The sequence below is a fragment of the Chanodichthys erythropterus genome, chromosome 12 (assembly GCF_024489055.1).
Source record: "Chanodichthys erythropterus isolate Z2021 chromosome 12, ASM2448905v1, whole genome shotgun sequence".
NCBI lineage: Eukaryota > Metazoa > Chordata > Actinopteri > Cypriniformes > Xenocyprididae > Chanodichthys > Chanodichthys erythropterus.
Window position 1 is genome coordinate 44,318,616 of NC_090232.1, and position 20,347 is coordinate 44,338,962.

The 20,347-nt window shown below is 38.2% G+C and overlaps 2 protein-coding genes across 8 annotated transcripts; both read left to right on the plus strand.

Annotated features, from left to right (window-relative positions):
* Positions 1 to 952: 952 nt before the first annotated feature.
* Positions 953 to 11,706, plus strand: LOC137032168 (CD209 antigen-like protein C). Of its 7 annotated transcripts, none has more exons than XM_067403786.1 (6): positions 1,171 to 1,229; positions 7,541 to 7,696; positions 10,276 to 10,593; positions 10,718 to 10,821; positions 10,892 to 10,995; positions 11,361 to 11,706. In XM_067403786.1, the coding sequence occupies exons 2-6, from the start codon at positions 7,588 to 7,590 to the stop codon at positions 11,494 to 11,496; spliced, it is 771 nt and encodes a 256-aa protein (XP_067259887.1). In that variant the 5' UTR covers positions 1,171 to 1,229; positions 7,541 to 7,587; the 3' UTR covers positions 11,497 to 11,706. The 7 variants fall into 7 exon arrangements, with proteins under 7 accessions (XP_067259883.1, XP_067259889.1, XP_067259887.1 ...); XM_067403785.1 differs by lacking the exon at positions 1,171 to 1,229 and adding an exon at positions 2,019 to 2,079 and having other exon boundaries at positions 7,539 to 7,696; XM_067403787.1 differs by lacking the exon at positions 1,171 to 1,229 and adding an exon at positions 2,029 to 2,153.
* Positions 11,707 to 17,625: 5,919 nt separating this feature from the next.
* Positions 17,626 to 20,135, plus strand: LOC137033125 (CD209 antigen-like protein E). Its single transcript, XM_067405262.1, has 5 exons — positions 17,626 to 17,768; positions 18,751 to 18,969; positions 19,084 to 19,184; positions 19,255 to 19,358; positions 19,701 to 20,135. Exons 1-5 carry the CDS (start codon positions 17,660 to 17,662, stop codon positions 19,837 to 19,839), a joined length of 672 nt encoding a protein of 223 aa, XP_067261363.1. The 5' UTR covers positions 17,626 to 17,659; the 3' UTR covers positions 19,840 to 20,135.
* Positions 20,136 to 20,347: the final 212 nt, after the last annotated feature.

A 20,347-nucleotide genomic window follows, 5' to 3' on the forward strand; every position in this document is an offset into this window, starting at 1 on the left:
TTTTTCTGTGCTTCTAATATGTAAAGCTGCTTTGAAACAATTACCAATTGTAAAAAGCGCTATATAAATAAATTTGACTTGACTTGACTGTAATGAAATTTGTCCAAATGTGCAGAGGATGCTGAATTTCCTTTTTTTCTTTTTTCTTTTCTTTTTTTTACTGTACTGTAATTGACAGTATAGGTATAGGCTGCATTGCTGAGTTCAACATGTTCCTGGGTCACCATTTTTGTTGATCCTGGAACAACATTCAAATCAACCAATCAGATTTGAGGGGCAAGTTTACAGGTTATGTCAAGTTTAGGCTTAAAATCGTGAATTTTTGCTTCTATATCAGTGTTATTCATCTATCATTTCCCTCTGATTTTTGGGATAACTTATGGGTAGGGTTAGGTTTAGAGGTAGGAATAGGGTTAAGACTACATTTTCAGACTAGAATGTTGTTCCAGGATCAACAAAATATGTTTACCCAGGAACGCATCTAACTCATCAATATCAGGACATGCGTATAGGCTACTGAATTGTGGTGCATTTGATTTTGTCAAAAGAGAATACATTTTCGACTAGAATATTTTATTTTGACCTGGAAGTTTGAGGTTTGTGCAAGTTGATGTATAGTTTCGAGATTGTTTTTATAGTTGTGAGAAAATATTGAATTGTGTTATGAATTGTGTGTTAGCAATCAAGAAAAACAATAAATAGATTGAAAAGTATGAAAGACAAATTTAAACAGCCAATTTAAAGTCTTGTTTTAAATAGTTTGGTCTGTTAGGCCAGAATAGATAGATGTTCTGGGTGTTTGCTAAAGCTTTGTTAGGAGATTTTGGGTGGTTGCTTGGCTCTTGGTATGCAGTTGCTAGGGTATTGCAAGAGTATGTGGTTGGTAGGGTGTGTATGTGCGAGTATTTTGTCGATAGGGTGTGTATGTGTGACACTCACAAAATAAGTTTTGTTGAGATTATTACTTTTTGTTTCTTTTCCTTTTGTTGCAATAGTATTTTATTTCATTCTGATTTATATAATTGAACACTAATGAGAGATCATGGGAAAAGCACATAATGACAGGTAGTTCATAAAATGGACACAGGGTGGCAGTAGTTGCAAGTAGCGTCACACTGGGGCATTTAGCGTTTCACAGAGCAAGATGAGCTCATAATCCGAGTGAATGGAGAATGAGCAACTGTTGTCCTGCGTCACTGATTTCTGTGTGATATTTGTAATATTTCCAGGTTAGTTACACACCTTTAATGTGACTACAGATGTTTATAAGCTCATATGAATCCCCTGTGATGTGTGCTCTGTAAGCGAAAAGTATGTCAAATGTTTAAACAGTTAAGTTTAACAGTACACAGTTGAGAGAATGGCGGCCGACGTCCGCAGATTGGTTATTTTATTTGTTCCTTACGGCTCCAGGGCATTTGTGGGATATTTCAGTGTACTATGTGTGTAGTACAATGTTAAAAGTGTAAAATGTTAATGTGAATAAGACCAGTTACGGCTGCGGCCTTGTTTAAGGGCGCACGCACATTAATATTACTATGATACAGATTCAGTTCATAGAACTGAACGCCATGTTATGAGGCAGATATGTTTATTAATGAAGTTTGTGTTCTTATAGTGTAAATGTAATACAGCTTAACTGCAAATGAGAATTATTCTGTTGTATAAAGTGAACACTTATAAAATGTACAGTTATTACAAAAATACTCTTTTAATAAGAGGACAAAGATATGTGTTTAAAGGAAGAAATGCAGACATGATTGAGGAGAGACCAATAATGGGATTTAAAGGAAAAGTGGTTGTTTTTGGTTTCATACAAACTTTAATAAGCTAGTGTTTGGAAAATATGTGAGTATACATCTATGTGAAAAGACCTGTGAAGAATATATTGCTTCATGTTATCCAAATGTGGATATAACCTGTGCTTCAATGCAAAACAGACAAAAATAACAGAAAGTAATTCATGATTGCAGATACAAAGTTAAAAGGAAGTTAAAAATAAATATAATCCGAGTGAATGGAGAATGAGCAACTGTTGTCCTGCGTCACTGATTTCTGTGTGATATTTGTAATATTTCCAGAGCACTCCTATCAGAGGATTATCTATACATCTGCCAGCGGAGACCTAGCCGGGACCCGCTACATATGTGCGAGTATGTGGTCGATAGGGTGTTCTGGGTGAACATACACAGACATTCCCATCACTGTTAAAGGATTAGCTCACTTTCAAATAAAACTTAGCCCAAGCTTTACTCACCCTCAAGCCATCCTAGGTGTATGTGACTTTCTTCTTTCTGATGAACACAATAAGAGATATTTTAATAAATTTCCTGACGCAACCATGCTTTATAATGCAATGAACATGGGGTCACGAGTATGAGCTGAAGAAAGTTCCTCCATCCACATTCATCCATCATAAACGTACTCCTCACAGCTCCAGGGTGTTAATAAAGGCCTTCTGAATTGAAGCGATGCGTTTGTATATAAAAAATATATGTATATTTAACAAGTTATGAAGTAAAATATCTAGCTTCCGCCAGACCGCCTTCCATATTCAAGTTACGAAGAAAGTGTAAACTGGCGTCACTTCAGTTACACTTTTTCCGTAGGTTAAATAGGGAAGGCATAGGACATAAGCTTATTAGCTTTTGAACTGCAAGAGTTTTACAGTTTCTTATACGTTGAATACGGAAGGTGGTATATGAATATGTAAGCCCTTCAGCTCATACTCGTGACCCCTGTTCATTGCCATTATAGAGCTTGAATGCATCAGGATATTAAAATATCTCTGATTGTGTTCATCAGAAAGAAGAAAGTAATACACACCTAGGTTGGCTTGAGGGTGAGTAAAGCTTGGGCTAATTTTCATTTAAAAGTGAACTAATCCTTTAATAACAGAAACTCAAAAATATTTGCAAAACTGTGGAAATTCAAACGTTTTTGCTGCTCTTTATCTTGCACTAAAACGTGATTTATACCATCGAAGTAGCCTATGTAATATTTATAACACTGCTCATCTTTAGTGATACAAGCTCAAAATAATAATCTGTTGATATTTTTCAAATAGTGTCTTGAATTGGTGCCATGATGGTGCCATGATTGATATTGAAATCTTGTTATTTATTTTCAATTTTAAACTGTATAGATGATTATTTTGTGGTAATGCATTATTGTGTATATCAGGCCATAAATCTCCAAAAAATATGCATGGGCGCATGCTTTGTGTTGCCAACCCTAAAAGACCTCATGCCACCCTATAAATAATTTTCTAGAGCCACCCCTGGAAATGGTTCCTGCTGATTATTTTTGGTCAGGTTTGTCTGTAGTTGTGTGGTGACCACCTTTTCTAGGACCTTTGACAAAAAAAAGGAAGGCGGAAAGCAGACAGCTTGGAGGTCTGAGTCATGTCATGAAGCAATGTAATGTACGCCTAGGCTAAACATAAGTTTTATGTAATTGAATTACATATAAAATTTCCATCCATTTGGATTACATAGTTTTTACATAGTTTCTTCACTAAACTTTGTCAGTTGTATTTGTTTTTTGGACATTCAAGCGATTAGACGATAGGATGTGTATTATTATTTCGAGCTACCGCGCTCGCGCAGCTGCATTGTGGCACGAACACTCATACAAACAGTAGCTGCGCAAAACGTGAAGATCACGCGCACAGAGAGGAAGGCAGAAACTAGTTGTCAGCGCTGTCCTGTGATTTATCACTAAAGTAGCTTAGAAACTCAAAATTTATTATAGCATATATTTTTCTACTTTTGAAGGAGCCATTTACAACCCACAGTTTCACAATTAATAGACGGTATGACTAATTCACACACGCAATCGCTCGTACTGGTACTGTAGTAATTTACTGGCATAAAGTTGGTTTGACGTTAGACGTTTGATTGATAAATTTAGGGACCGTCTCTAAAGTTACATCTGAAATTGGTATGCATGATTCTAACTTCAATAACTTTTGAAGGAAATAATTTACAGTCATAAAACCAACTGTAAAGTGTTCATCTACATATTAGCTCTGATGCACATCTTTTATATTTTTGATATTTATTAAAATTAATTGTCAAACATGTAAAAATGGCTATTTTTCACTACTGTATATACGCTCATACATAAATATGCCTCAGGAATGACGTGTTTTTATTTTGCCAACCCAGAAGTTAGCACCGCACGGGTTCCCTTGGTTGAAAGCCTATGCATTTTTCCCATAGACTTTTGGAAAATCGCAAAAAATAAGCTCTGTGTTTAACAAAGGGTTATGACACTTACACGTTTTATCTATCAAGATAATCTTTACAAGTTAACACAACATTTATAAATTTTGAAGCCTAAATAAAGTCGTCAGATATAAAAAGCTAACAGTAGGCTATAAACGGACTACAGCACACCATGGTCGTGGATCAACGTCACCACCAAGCTTCTTCAAACTTCAACCTCAAAAAAACCAAACATGCTCACTGATTATGATCTGTGCTGTTTATGAGTTCTTATCCACTTTTTCATGAAAAGTGCTGTCCAAATGTCCTATTTGTCATGATGACGTCTAAAGTCCCCGCCAAAGGAAGTAGTCCCTTTTAGCAAATTGTTAGCAATAGTCTTTTTTAAGACACAAAAAAGGCTTAAAAAAATCGCAAGATCTGTGTAAAAATTGTTTCCACATTGATCTGAACAAAAGCAGAGGACAGGCTGAATAAAACACAACACAACACAAATTAACATTGTTTTCCCACTGAACAAATTACGTCCAGAAGACGTCTTTTTGAAGTCTTGTCTCAGGTTGAAAAGACGTCCACTGAGGGGCCAGAATTAAAGTTTTTATGACATCTTTTTTTGACGTCTTCTGGACATCCGATATACACGAACATGCAGAATCACCAAAGGAGAAAAATCACAATTTTTAAGCCACCATCGTGGAGATGAGTGTTTGCTTTAGTTGGGCTCTTGACCCTTGTCTTATTAATATTAGAGTTTGTTTGGGCAGCTAACTGAGTCATAACAGCCAGACAAGTAAAGAGAAATGATCAGGTGTTGATTGTTTTCACATAATCATTATTTGACCTGAATCACTGAACTAATTTAAAGCCCAATCTCTGAGTTAGATTTACATTATTGATTACAGTAGCACTGTGATTCTGCAGCAAAAGATCAGCTTTTACAATATGACGCAAATGATTTCAGAAAAGGTGTGTTGAACAAAAAAAAAAAAGACATAACTTTTAGGCACACACAGACATCAAGAATCGGCCTGTGAATCTCAACAGTGGTGACCATCAAAAAGCATATTGCAGTGCATTCTGGGAGCCACCAATCAAAATTCATCCATGGCTCCCATCATGCATTGCTTCATGAATAAATTATGAGCTTAATTGTCTTAGTAATTTCCTTTATTCTCATATTTTATTTTGTTCTGGTTATGTGACTTTTTAGTAGCTTGTTTTCTAATGTTCAGAGTTGATCAGTTTATCAGAATATGTTGCTTGTCACCGTCATTGAGATTCACAGGCTGATACTTGATGTCTGTGTGTGCCTTAGAGAAAAAAATTTTTATTATGTGAAATCCTTTATATTATATTGATAAATCTGATCTTCTGCTGCAGAATCACAGTGCTACTGTAATCAATAATGTAAATCTAACTCAGAGATTGGGCTCTAAATGAGTTCAGGTCAAATAATGATAATGTGAAAACATAACCAATATCTGATCATTTCTCTTTACTTGTCTGACTGTTATGACTCAGTTAACTTCCCAAACAAACTCTAATATTAATAAAACAAGGGTCAAGAGCCCAACTAAAGCAAACACTCATCTCCACGATGGTGGCTTAAAAATTGTGATTTTTCTCCTTTGGTGATTCTGCGTGTTCGTCTATATCGGATGTCCAGAAGACGTCAAAAAAAGATGTCATAAAAACTTTCATTCTGGCCCCTCAGTGGACGTCTTTTCAACCTGAGACAAGACCTCAAAAAGACGTCTTCTGGACATAATTTGCTCAGTGGGTTGTTTGTACTGTTTTTAGGTGCTGCTGTTTATTGCATCATCAACACAAAGGTCTAGTTTGGGCTGTTTAACACTAGAAGTCCCAGAGAGCAGCCATTTGGCTTTTCTACCTATAAAACCCGCAGGACAGCCGATGGGCTGGAAGGCTTTAGGCTAATATCCTTAATCAGCTGTGAACAGTTGCTTTTGTTATGTAAACAATGTGGGGCCATGCTGAGCCACTTCAAGGAAACCTGTGTTTCACTTTGCCATCTTAGGGAGAAATCAACACACATGTTTTTTTTACTTTGTTGCTGAGATCTATTGATAAAAATAGTACACAATAAAATAAAGAAACCAACCATTTGTACACATATTTACAAATAATATTAAAAAGTGAGTGAGTACATTCCAGCAATCACTCACAATCCTGGCACTGCCTGGCAATATATTATAAATACATTCATTATATATTAATCTTATATTTGAAATACATCATAAGTCCATTTTTAAAAGTGTTTGAAAGATGGGTTCAAGTTTACTACAAGTGGTAACTAAATACATTTTTCTATACAGAGATAGTATGTTAAAAGCACATTTTAGTTCAAATTCATGGTGTCTCAAAATAGCTTAGTTGAGTACACTTAGATGTTCTTAAGATTATCTTAAGAAGTACTAAAGAAGAGCTTTTAGTATATAAGTGCATGGAAATAGAGCACTGGACATTATGGAAGTGTAAAAGTGTACTAAAATAAAGTGTATTTTACGGCACTTTTTTTTTCACCTGGGTAGACACTCCAACACTTTCCGTTTGCATTAAGATTATTTTTATTACCACACTGGCAGATCATTTTACTTAAGTAAAATGCACTTAATTTAGATCCCCCCAGGAAACAAGACTAAATATCATATATAATTTTCTCATATAGAAAATCCATCTTGATTTAAGATTTTTTTTTTTTTTATTTACTTAAAATAGGATAAAAAAAATACTTAGTATGAAAAGCATTTTTACAGTGTGAATGAGTGAGTTAACTTTTTAAACATCACTTGCACTCCCTCATTTCAGGGTTAACATACTCAGAGTTTTCACTTAACCTCCTTTCTGAAACCGGCCCATGGTCAATCAAGTTCTCTGCTTTTAGCAGCCCTCCCTCCCCCACACATACAAACAAGCCACCAGCAACCATTCACACACACACCCCCAAGCCCCCTGCAGATTGCTCAGGTAATGACCATATTTACACATGAATTGATGCTAATGATAGCCAAAAGACTAGCCAGTTAGCATCCACTTGGCTAAAGGAGGGTTACAAATCTCTGGGACTTCTAGTGTTAAGGGTGTTTGAGTCCATTTGATGGTCACAGATTCCTCTTGTTGGCTTTTGAAGTTGATAGCATGTTTGAATGTTCAATACACAAACATAATAGTTTAAATCTGCAGGGAGTTTTTAAGTTGGACTGCAAGACTTTATTCTTGTTGAAGGCAAGTGTGAAATCACTTCCTGTTTAAGTTTAGCACTAATTGTAAAAACACCACTCATTCTGAAGATCACAGCTCATCCGTGAAGACGTCCTGTCCAACATAAGAGCCAAATATGGAATTAGACCCTGTTTATCAAAATGTTGGACTGAGAAATACTGAGGATACATTTAAACCTCGAACACTGAATCACGGACAGGATGAAGGAAAACATGAAAAGCACAGTAAGTGGAAAATTACTTTAAATCAGAGATGGTGTCGCAGATGGTGTTGTTAAAGATGACACTAATGTTTGAGGAAGTGAGATACAATCAAATAATTTTTCTAAGTACAATTTGTCAGTGTTTCTGCCTTTATATTTAATGTATTAACACCTACACCGATCAGGCATAACATGACCACTGCAGGTGAAGTGAATAACATTGATTCACGAGTTTGTTTCCTCATAAAATCTTTAAGCTAATAAGGTTGTGTATTTGGCTTGCTGTCCGCTGTGGAGGGGCTCGAGGAAACAGCTTCAACTCGATTGGGGGGGATATCAGAGCCGCTCCGTTCACGCATGCCACTATGGGACCCTAACTGGATGTTGGAATGCTACAAGGGTCTTGCACTGGAACTGAGAGGCTCAGTAATGACTGAGGGAGTCGATACAGTAACACTCATGCCAGAGTCTTCAACCATCATGGATACCAAGTCACAGTTCATAGTAGCTGAGATCATTGCCGATGAAGACATTAGGGTGGTCCATAGGTATTTAAGACTGGCATCGAGTCTGGAGGACACACCGCTTTGTTCAGTGTGAGCGGCTGGCGTCTTTGCGATGGGGTCAAGTCTGGGGACTTCAGCTATGATGGCCACCACGCCTGAGTCTTCAGCCCGAATGGCCGCCATGCCTGAGTCTCCAGCCCGAATGGCCGCCACGCCCGAGTCTCCAGCCTGAATGGCCGCCACGCCAGAGTTTTCAGCCTGAATGGCCGTCACGCCTGAGTCTCCAGCCCGTGTGTCCGCTCCAGAGGCCGCTCCAACCCATGAGCCCGCTGCCAGCCCAGAGGCCTTCCCAGAGCCCGCTGTAGGCCCGGAGGCCACCCCAGTGGCCGTTCTTATGCTGCCCAAGCTCCTAGCCCTGTCAGCGCCACCCAAGTTCCTTGCAGTGCCGCTGCCGCCAACCAAGCTCTCTGCTCTGCCGGTGCCACTCAAGCTCTCTGCCCTGCCGGTGCCACTCAAGCTATCTGCCCTGCCAGCGCCACCTAGGCTTCTTGCCCTGTCAATACTGCCCTTGATGTCTGTCGAGCAGGCTCTACCCATGCTTCCAGCACTGACCTGCCCTTCAGCCAGGACTCCAGGCCTGATGGAGTCTCCCTGGTTTCCTGTTCACCTGCTGAGCCTGTGTCACCTAGGCCACCTGACCAGTTTGCTCAGTTTCCCCAACCTGCTTCCAGTCTACGCAGATTGCTGTCTGCTGTCTTTAATACCTCCATTCCTTGACTACATTAAAGTTAAGTAGTCAAGGGGTCAAGAGCCCAACAAAAGCAAGCGCTTACCTCAATAATGGTGACTTCAAACTTTATTATTTTCTATAAAACAGTGCTAAGGATTCCTGGAGGCTAAGTGAGGGCTGCACATGCAGGGCCAGCGCTGAGGGGCCAAAGTTTTGCAAATGAGCAAATTCTCAAGCTTGTTTGCAGGGATAACACCAGGATGCACCATGAGAAGAAGGCAAGCCGGTGGAGGCAGTGTGATGCTTTGGGCAATGTTCTGCAGCATGGGAATCCTTGGTTCCTGCCATCTATTTGGATCTTACTTTGACACGTACCACCTACCTAAGCATTGTCCAAGACCATGTACACCCTTTCATGGAAATGGTATTCCCTGGTGGCTGTGGCCTCTTTCAGCAGGATAATGTGCTCTGCCAAGCAAAAATGGTTCAGGAATGGTTTGAGGAGCACAACAACGAGATTGAGGTGTTGACTTGGCTTCCAAAATCTCAAGATCTCAATCCAATTGAGCATCTGTGGGATGTGCTGAACAAACAAGTCTGATCCATGAAGGCTCCACCTCGCAACAGGGCTGTTTTGGCAGCAAAAGGGGGACCAACACAATATTAGGAAGGTGCTATATGCCTGTTAGATCAAAATCTCAGTAATAGGTAGAATATTTGTAATTCCAGTGATCAGTTAAGAAACAGGCGCCTGAACCCCTGTGATGTGTGGCAGCAGCAGTGCGAGGCCTCGGGAGAATGACCAAGCAGACACAGATCAAGTGTGGTACAAAGCATTCTCCGATTTATTCAGGAAGAAGGGTCATATTTATAGACATAGGTTAAACAACAATCTCCAGGATGGCTTGAGCATCCAATCATACGACTTAAGAATCAAACTTATCATGTATGGCATTTCAAGAAAAATAATAACAAATAAGAAAATGTATGTGCGTAAATGTGTGTGTGTCTTCAACTTCTGGTTGTGTGTGAGAGTGTCAGTGTGTCCAAGGACTGCTACTTCTTGTTTTGTCTAGGTGGGTACATAAGCTGCACAATGGAAAAATCCCAAGACACAGAGAAAGTCAGAAAGTGAAGCCCAAGAAATAAGAAAATATTTAACAATGCCTGATTAGTGTATACACAACAACTTTTTCAGTATGTTCTTCTTTACAGCAATGTTTCACTTCTAAAATAATATACTGTAAAAGCTCTTATTACAGCATTATCTAAAGACAAGGGAAGATTAAAAGGTTGATTTGAATCCTTTTTTTGTAACAGGACAGGTATTCACTGATATTTTTGTGTTTTCTCTCGGTTTGTCAGGAGGAAGTAGGTGTTTGGTGTTGATGACAGTGTGTCTCGGGCTCATTTGTGTTCTTCTGCTGGTCATCATCATCTTCATCACAGCAGAGAGAGAATCTCTGTTCAAGAGTTACAAGAACACAGTTGAAGAGATCAATCAGACCATCAACAGCTTACAGGACAATTACACTGATCTAACACAGAAGAAACTGGAGCTGGAGACCAGAGTCAATGATCTTACAGCTGAGAAAAGTCAGTTACAGAGAAGCGCTGACACTTTGAGTCAGAAGAATCTGGAGTTAGAAAGCAAAGTCACATCTTTGAGTGATGAACCTTTGAGTGAGTACACAACTGTTTTATCTAAGTAATTTATCTAAATTTATTTTTTCTAGTTCTCTTCATGATTACTGCATTTGCATACAGTTTTGAAAAGTGGATACATAAGGAAATCTGTGTGGTCCAGTTTTTTTTTTCAAATCCAATGAGTTGAAGAGCTGGTCTGAGAGCAGGAAGTACTGCAGGGATCGAGGAGCTGATCTGGTCATTATCAAAACTGAAGAGAAGCAGGTGAGTTTGTGTGAGAGTCTGTTCATGAATGAGAGGAATCACACTTATTCCTGTTTTTATTCACACACAGAGGTTCATATCTTCATTCATCAAGGAGAGAGTGTGGATTGGTTTGTCTGACATTGAGACTGAAGGCAGAATGAAATGGGCGGATAATTCAACACTGAATCGAGGGTAAGTAATGAATCACTCAGAAAACCACTTTGGATTTAAGTAATTTTAATTCTCATTTAAAATTTAGATAATGATAACCTTCACAAATACAGCTCTACCACAAACACAATTATGACAACAGTATTTATATATATATATATATATATATATATATATATATATACTTCCCATGGGTACATTATATGGATAAATACTTTTGCTTTAACTTCTGCACTACTCTGCTGTTTTGGTGCTGTGAATATATGTTTGCTCTTTTATGATGGATAGCTTGTTAAGATCCTCGTTTGTTGTTTTCTGAATGAATAAAATATTTCATTGAACATTTGGGGTTCAGAGTAACTGAAAATCTGAAACATTATATTCAGGTTTTGGTCCAAAGATGAGCCAAACAACAAAGGAGATGAGGACTGTGTTGAATTGATCCCTACACATGATCCCGGGAACAACTGGAATGACGTGCCATGCTCTAACAGGATGAAAGGGATTTGTGAGAAGAAATAGGTTTTATTCAGTCTTGTGTTTTTGTTTCTATTATTTCATTGAATCATTTTTATTGTGAATGTATAATTTCTGCCATCTGATGTTCATATGAATTTCTTAGAAGGAAGTGTTGAAGTAAAAATCAGAGTAGATTGCCCTGATTCACCCTATTATTCTGATGTTGAGTGTCTGTGAAACTGCCTTTCTGTTGTATTGCTTTCACTTTCAATAAAATGGTCAGTAACCATTATTACTTTAATAAATTGTATTTTTGTTCTTGTATCATATTTCATTCTTGTGTATCTGCTTTATTGCAATTATTGTTTTTTTTTTTTGCAACAACACCACCTAGCCAATTCTACTCCAGAGGAGCTTCGTTCATTCCCAACGAAACGTTGCAAAACATTTTTTAAACGCAAATAGTGGTGCGTTGAACACCCTGTTCTGATGACGCAAGAGTTGCAACTATGGCAGCTGAGAAGGCCATTCTTTGTGTTCTTTTTGAAGTATTTTCAGAGCCTACTATAAAACTCTTACAACAAACATGTTTTCTAATATCTTCAATTGTTGCGTATAGCCTACCGAGCTGCAGCTGACACGTGTAAACAACTTTACTTGGACCCATTGTGCGAGCTGTCTCTTTAATACCGTGTGGTTTATATACATGTTGAGCTCAAAAGTTTACATACCCCCTTGCAGAATCTGCAAAAATGTTAATCATTTTATCAAAATAAGAAGGATCATGAAAATTGCATGTTATTTTTTTAGTACTGACCTTAATTTCACATAACAGTTGTTTACATAAAGTCCACAAGACAAAAAAAAATAGCAGAATTTATAAAAATAACCCTGTTCAAAAGTTTACATACCCTTGATTCTTAATACTGTGTGGTTATCTGGATGATCCACGACATGACCTATTTCCTTATTTTAAGTGTTCAAGTGGGTGTGAAGACTGCAAGTGTGTAGAACTTTTGATTACCCAATGGGACACATACAGTGTGGCAAAAATGCAAGTATTTATAGAGCTTTCTTTGATTCTGAATACTTTGCATTTTAAAATAAACTTATGTCTTTTCAGTCGATCCGACAACAAAATTTACAACCCGAATTCTGGAAATGACAAGTGATTTGTTTTCATTTTATTCAAATTTTAAAAAAATCAATGAGCCAATATTTTATTCACAATAGAACAAAGATAACAAATGTTTAAACTGAGAAATTATATAATTTTATGCACAAAATGAGCTCATTTCAAATTTGATGCCTCCTACAGGCTACGGTTTCCAGCTGCTGAAGAGTTTGTGGTCATCTTTGACATATTTTTAGGTGAAAGATCTGCAGGCAGGCCAATTCAGCCATGCTGTTGCAATAGTTGCAGTTTTGCCTTGCCCTGCTGTAATACACAAAGCCTTCCCTGAAATAGATGTCATCTGGAGGAGAGCATATGTGGCTCAAAACCTTTATATACCTTTCAGCATTCATAGTGCCTTCCAAAACATGCAAGCTGCCCATACCGTATGCACTTATGCACCCCCATATAGAGATACTGGCTTTTGAAATGAATGCTGATAACACGCTGGAAGGTCTCCCTCCTCTTTAGCCCGGAGGACACGATTTCCAACAAGAATGTCAAATTTGGACTCGTCTGACCATAGGACCCACGGTGTATGAGATAGAAATGGCAACCAGAGCTCATCAGCACACATCAGTCACGTGACATATGAGCAGCATCATATGAGCCGCAGAACTTTCTTGACCGGACAGAAATCATGACTACTAGTGTTCATACTTAGGGCTATGCATTTGAAAAACACTTTCACCAAGTAATAAAGGTGGACTCCAACATGTCTGCATGTGATGAACTCCACCTGTGGTTATTCTGCTCAAACACCTGTTTGAACTTGAGAACTGAGGTCATCCACTAATAAAACAGCTGATTCAAACACAAAAAGATCCTGCAAAATATCATGCAGACAGGCTACAGACATTTATATTGATATTTTATTGATTTCAGTAACTAATGAGCACATGCGGTGAAACCATCAATGTCATTCCAGCACCACACACACAGAAGATGCTTCAGGTTGGATGACTTTGACCTCTTGGCTTTACATGATTTTCAGGATGTAACTCAACAGCGTCCTCTACAGGTGGAGCTCCATACATACTCAGATCTGCTTCAGGAGCACATGAAACCAGAAAAGCTCCAGCACATTTACAGAGACAATTAAAGCCTTAGATTCAACACTTCTGACAATAACAGTGTATTAAGTATGTTAAGAAGAAAACATTGTTCCCAATTTTTGGCTATTAGAAACAAAAATATGCAACATCACCACCAGCTAATAAGTGAATAATCAGAAACACTCAGACTATTTTCAGTGTGTTATTGTCATCCTCGTCCACTGCGGTGGATTTCAGCAGCTCTCAAGGCCTGTTGTACTGATGTTATTCCTGCATGATTTCTGCAGCAGGTGGAGGTTGAGCTCAAGAGATCCTCAGAGGGAAAAACATTAATATTATTATTTATAGAAGATTTTTTGAGCACAGATTTGATATGAAGCATATTTGCTCACATGTATATATATTTTGCTTCTCTGTGATGTTTGAAATATATATTCGCACTGGTTATGTCATAGACACTTTGAATGAGCCGTGACCCCTTGTCGAGAGATGTTTGCTTTGCTATTAATCTTAATAATTGGTTGCCTAATCTGCACTTAGTTATTTTTTTAGTCAGTTATTCACAGTGGTGTAATGTAACAAAGTAATACTACTTTGTTACAGTTCTTGAGTATTTTTGGGAAAATCTGTTACTTTACTTGAGTTTTTATATTTCTGTCAACTTTTACTCCACTACATTTCCTAAAGCATTTTTGTTACTTACTACAAAATAAAGTAACCTTTATTTTATTTTACGCAACCTTTAGCCAAAAAAGCGTAATGGCTAATGCTAACACTCTGGCTGTGGTGGTATGGGCGGTACGCAGGGAAGAAGACCAGAGGCAATTACACGATAGGTTGAGAGGTACCGCACATGATTAATTTAGCCGTTACTCTTTCTCCAATGGTAAGAGATACAGACCAGATACAGTTAATTTCATTTTCCGGGTTGCATCCGTTGCTGGAGTGGCTGAGAAGAGTGTGCTGTCATTAAACATTACGAGAGTGGCTGCTTTTCCAATGTTGGGCCAGTGCAAGCCAGGGATTACAGCATGCCGGGCTGGGCCTATGGCCACAGACCTTAGGCACTGAGGCCAAAATTAAGTTGTGTTTTCCACTGTCGGTCCGGTAGCCCTGCAGCACTGATCTAAAACCCGCCCTTAAACACACCTCCCTTGATCAAACGTCACACAACCCAACCCATTTCAGTGGGAAGAATGAAGTTTATTCAGGCAGGACACTAACTTGATATCGTCATCACAGAACGAACGCCTCAAGCCCAAGCTGGCCTGCTTTGGACCAAGGAAAAACCGGGGCCTTTGACCCAGAGGAAGCTCTGAAGGAGCACGATCAAGCCCTGGAAGTGACACTGGAAACGTGACCAGCCCTGGCACACACTAGCACACCTGCCTTTGGCCTGGCAGTGGAAACACGGCTACTGAGGCCTCGTAGAGTTTGTTTTGACACGTGACGTGAGGCTGCGCACTACGCAAAACGGGACACATCAAAAATGGATTTAAGACATAGACAACAAAACGGCATGTTACAGTATACACTACAGTACATGTTTTCATATCATTATAAAGTAATTTGTTTGTTGACTAGATGCTTCATTAGTGGAGAACAGTGGTATGTTTGCCGTCAAGGTTGAGAGGATGCTAACTTTAGTAGTACCTTAAACCTAATTGTCTTAGGGTGCTTTCACAGTTCGGTTCTTTTGGTTCATTTGGTCCGGACCAAAAAAAAAAACATTTAGTCCTGGTCCGATTAGTGTTCAGACTAGCAATCAAATGATGCCGAACCTAAAGGCATAGGGATACATTTGCAGCCCAATTGGTCAATGGAAGCAAAAGATCACATGATCAATCTCTTAAAAATAATTAATTATCTTAATGTTTCCATTTAACATCAAAACATTTTCAACATTCTAGAATTTTATTTTCAAGTGGACATAATTACTGATTCCCAGTGTGCTCTTCTGGACCTCACATTTGTGAGGTTAATATCAACACCTCCACTGGTTTTCTAATAAGAGTTTCTTCACCCAACCAGCTACTTGTGCACATATGCCATAAACTGTCAGGCATTTTAATGCACCTTAGACACTACACATAACATGAAAAAGAAAAAAAAAAGAAGAACAACAAAGGTACCGAAAAGATGCGGGGGGAGGTCTATAATATTATATTATAATTAGATTATATCATATTATATTATAATTATATCACTAGCTGAAATTAATTGATTCATTGAGAGTGGTGTGACAATGGTAATCATTAAATCGGACAAAAAAAAAAAAAAAATTTGACTAATGCCAGAATAGTGGTGGGTGAGCGGTGGTAATGGTGACAATGGTAATAAATGGGCACACACACACACACTTATACATTTACACCTTTTTTGTTCACTTCTGGAATTATGGAACTACTAGATTGTTGGTCACTGCACTATTAGTGTCTGTACATCTGTCTGTCTGTCTGTCTGTCTGTTAATAAAAAAAATAAAAAAAAACTATCAGGCATTCACAGCACAGTCCAAATCATCTCGCCACCTCTGAGACCAGCAGAGGTTCAGTCTTATCACCATTTCTTCTCTCCAATTTCTTCTACCAACTCTTGTCTCTTTAACATGCCTTTGGATTTGGTATAAGTGCCTCCCTTTCTCCTCTCTATCCCTCATTTCTTGCTATTTTTGACTTATTTGCTTTCATATCACAATGACCTTACTTGCTAAAGCTGATGACAAACCATGTCCTGTCTTTTCCACCCATCACAAGGCAATTATCATTGCAGGCATTTCCACATATTCCTAACTTATTAGACATTCTTCTATTGTGGAGAGCACGTTCGAGAAACAGCAGGCTTAAAGGGCCAGTACCACTTTTTTTTCACATACATATAACAATTTGGAAAAACTAAAAATAGATTGAGAGCGCTTACAAAAAAAACATTTTTCTCCCCAATTTTACATTCAGAAAGAAAGGGAAGGAAAATGTATATTATGCATATAGTGGAAAAATTCTTAATAAAGCATACATCCATTAAAATAATATAAAACATTAATACAGACAATTCACATTAATACAGGGAAAATATAAACTCAAGTAACCATCATTTTACATATTTTATGTAAATGAGATGGAGAGAGAATAACGCAGCCCTTGGATGGCGCAGTTACACAGCAGAGAGCACGTGCGAGACGATACAGCACGTGTGCTAAGAGCTAACATTCAGCTGGGGCTAATATTTTAACCCAGAACATGACAAAACTCGATTAAAACACATACCTGGGAAACAGCACAAAAAGTCTCATCAGCAAACAGCATATAGCACATCGATGTCGCATACAACGTCTTAAATTAAATAAACAGAAGTTTGGAGATACAATCAGGCCAATTAACACACTCTTCATCATATAGTCACAAATAATACATATTTGACTCGATTACACAACCAGGAGTTGACAGACAAAACAAGCAAACTTTTGTGAGGTTTATAATTCAAAATTTTGCCTGAAAATGATCCAAACGTAATTATTAAGACAGAGCAAACATTTATGCGACTTACCAGCAGGAAGAGCTATGAGACTCTGATTATTGAGCTCCGCCCCGCAATATCATGTGCACTAACGCGAGTGACGTAACAGCCAATGGAGAGTTTCCCAATTTATGCTGAATTTAACATACATTATTTTTAAACACCGTTACATATAAATGAATTATGAAATTAATTAAATCAACATAAAATGAATTAAAGCACTGTTGTGTATTTGTTTTTTTTTTATTATTATGTGGCTCAATCACCTTAGCTACAAACACAACACAAACTAATATTGTTTTATTTGTACTGTTTTTAGGTGCAGCTGTTTCCTGCATCATCTACACTAGTTTTTATTCTTGTTGAAGGCAGGTGTGAAATAAAATCACTTCCTGTTTAGGTTTAGTACTAAGTGTAAAAACACCACTCAGTGTGATCACAGCTCATCCGTGAAGACGTACTGTCCAACATAAGAGCCAAATATGGAATCAGACTCAATTTATCAAAATTTTGAATGCAGAAATATTAAGAACACATCTGGACCTCAAACACTGAATCACAGGCAGGATGAAGGAAAAGATGAAAAGGGCAGTAAGTAGAAAATTACTTTAAAGCAGAGATTGTGTTGTTAAAGATGTCACTAATGTCTTAGGAAGTGTCATACAATTTCAAATATTTTTTCTAAGAACAATTTGTCAATATTTATGCCTTTATATTTAATGTATTAACACTTACACCGATCAGGCATAACATCACCACTGCAGGTGAAGTGATTAACACTGATCATCTCTTCATCACGGCACCTGTGGGTGGGATATATTAGGCAGCTAGTGAACATTTTGTCCTCAAAGTTGATATATTAGAAGCAGGAAAAAAGGGTCATGGGCGGCCAAGGCTCTTTGATGCACGTGGGGAGCGAAGACGAGCTACTGTAGCTCAAATTGCTCAAGAAGTTAATGCTGGTTCTGACAGAAAGGTGTCAGAAGGCAGCCAGAGAAACTTTAACATTAAGAAGTCAAGGGCCCAACTAAAGCAAGGGCTTACCTCCATAACGGTGACTTCAAACTTTATTATTTTCAATAAAACAGTGCTGGTTTGAGGAGCACAACAACAAGTTTGAGGTGTTGACTTGGCCTCCAAATTCCCCAGATCTCAATCCAAAGATTCTGTGGGATGTGCTGAACAAACAAGTCCGATCCATGTACGCTCCACCTCACAACTTACAGGACTTAAAGATCTGCTGCTAACATCTTGGTGCAGATACCACAGCACACCTTCAGAGGTCTAGAGGAGTCCATGCCTCGACGGGTCAGGGCTGTTTTGGCAGAAAATGGGGACCAACACAATATTAGGAAGGTGGTCATAATGTTATGCCTGATCGGTGTGTACACAAAAACTCTTTCAGTATGTTCATTTTACAGTATAGCAATGTTTCTCTTGTAAAAGAATATACTGTAAAAGCTCTTATAGCATTATTTAAAGACAAAGGCAGATTAAAAGGTTCATTTGAATCCTTTTTTGTAATAATAGGACAGGTATTCACTGATATCTGTGTGTTTTCTCGGTTTGTCAGGAGGAAGTAGGTGTTTGGTGTTGATGACAGTGTGTCTTGGGCTCATTTGTGTTCTTCTGCTGGTCATCATCATCTTCATCACAGCAGAGAGAGAATCTCTGTTCAAGAGTTACAAGAACACAGTTGAAGAGTTCAATCAGACCATCAACAGATTACAGGACAATTATACTGATCTAACACAGAAGAAACTGGAGCTGGAGACCAGAGTCACATCTTTGAGTGAGTACACAACTGTTTTATCTAAGTAATTTCTTTTTTCTAGTTCTCTTCATCTTTACTGTATATACATACAGTTTTGAAAAGTGGTCATGTAAGGAAGTCTGTGTGGTCCAGGGTTTTTTTTCATATCCAGTGAGTTGAACTGGTCTGAGAGCAGGAAGTACTGCAGGGATCGAGGAGCTGATCTGGTCATTATCAACACTGAAGAGAAGCAGGTGAGTTTGTGTGAGAGTCTGTTCATGAATGAGAGGAATCACACTTATTCCTGTTTTCATTCACACACAGAAGTTCATATCTTCAATCGTCAAGGAGAGTGTGTGGATTGGTTTGTCTGACATTGAGACTGAAGGCAGAATGATGTGGGTGGATAATTCACCACTGAATCAAGAGTAAGTGAAACACTCACAAATTTTTTTTTAATTCTCATTTAAAATTTAGATAATCACAACCTTCAAAAATCAGATACAGCTCTTCTACAAAAACAATTATGACAATATATATAAGTATTTTATAAAATATAATACTTCCCATGAGTACATTGTATGGATAAAGTCTTCTCACTTTAGCTTTAACTTCTGCACTACTCTGCTGTTGTGGTGCTGTGAATATTGTTTGCTCTTTTATGATGAATAGCTTGTTAAGATCCTCGTTTGTTGTTTGCTGAACGGATAAAAACTTTCATTGAACATTTTGGGTTCAGAGTAACTGAAATTCTGACACATTTTATTCAGGTTTTGGTTCAAAGATCAGCCGGATGACTATAATGGAAACGAGGACTGTGTTGAACTGATCCCTACACAAGACGCCGGGAACAACTGGAATGATCTGCCATGCTCTCACAAGAGGAAAGGGATTTGTGAGAAGAACTAGATAGTCTTGTGTTTTTGCTTCTATTATTTCATTGAATTTTTATTGTGAATGTACAATTTCTGCCAGCTGATATATGAACCTGTTTGAAGGAAAATGTAAAATTGTCAATATTTTCTCCACTATAATAAACTCACAACATCCCGTTTCTCACAATGTGAAGTAGGGTGATCTGGGACACCAAACCTCTGATGTGTTCATGACTTGCTCCATCTCAAGCAGCTCTATGATAATATGATCTTATTCTGTTATGCATCTCATTTGTTAGTCTGAAGTGTTGAAGTGAAAATCACAGTAGATTGCCCTGATTCACCCTGAAAATGTCCAAATTGAAGTGTCAATATTTTGTGTGGCCACCATTATTCTCCAGCACTGCCGTAACTCTCTTGGTCATGGAGTTCACCAGAGCTTCACAGGTTTCCACTGGATCCTCTTCCACTCCTCCATGACAACATCACAGAGCTGGTGGATGTTCGAGACCTTGCGCTCCTCCACCTTCCGTTTGAGGATG

Excerpts from the sequence above, each read along its gene's own strand:
- LOC137033125 (XM_067405262.1), top strand. The coding sequence starts at position 17,660 with ATGGAATCAGACTCAATTTATCAAAATTTTGAATGCAGAAATATTAAG. Across the intron at positions 18,970-19,083 it reads GACCAGAGTCACATCTTTGA|GGTTTTTTTTCATATCCAGT; the intron begins GTGAGTACACAA and ends TGTGTGGTCCAG. Across the intron at positions 19,185-19,254 it reads TCAACACTGAAGAGAAGCAG|AAGTTCATATCTTCAATCGT; the intron begins GTGAGTTTGTGT and ends ATTCACACACAG.
- LOC137032168 (XM_067403782.1), top strand. The coding sequence starts at position 2,018 with ATGGAGAATGAGCAACTGTTGTCCTGCGTCACTGATTTCTGTGTGATA. Across the intron at positions 10,594-10,717 it reads TTTGAGTGATGAACCTTTGA|TTTTTTTTTTCAAATCCAAT; the intron begins GTGAGTACACAA and ends TGTGTGGTCCAG. Across the intron at positions 10,822-10,891 it reads TCAAAACTGAAGAGAAGCAG|AGGTTCATATCTTCATTCAT; the intron begins GTGAGTTTGTGT and ends ATTCACACACAG.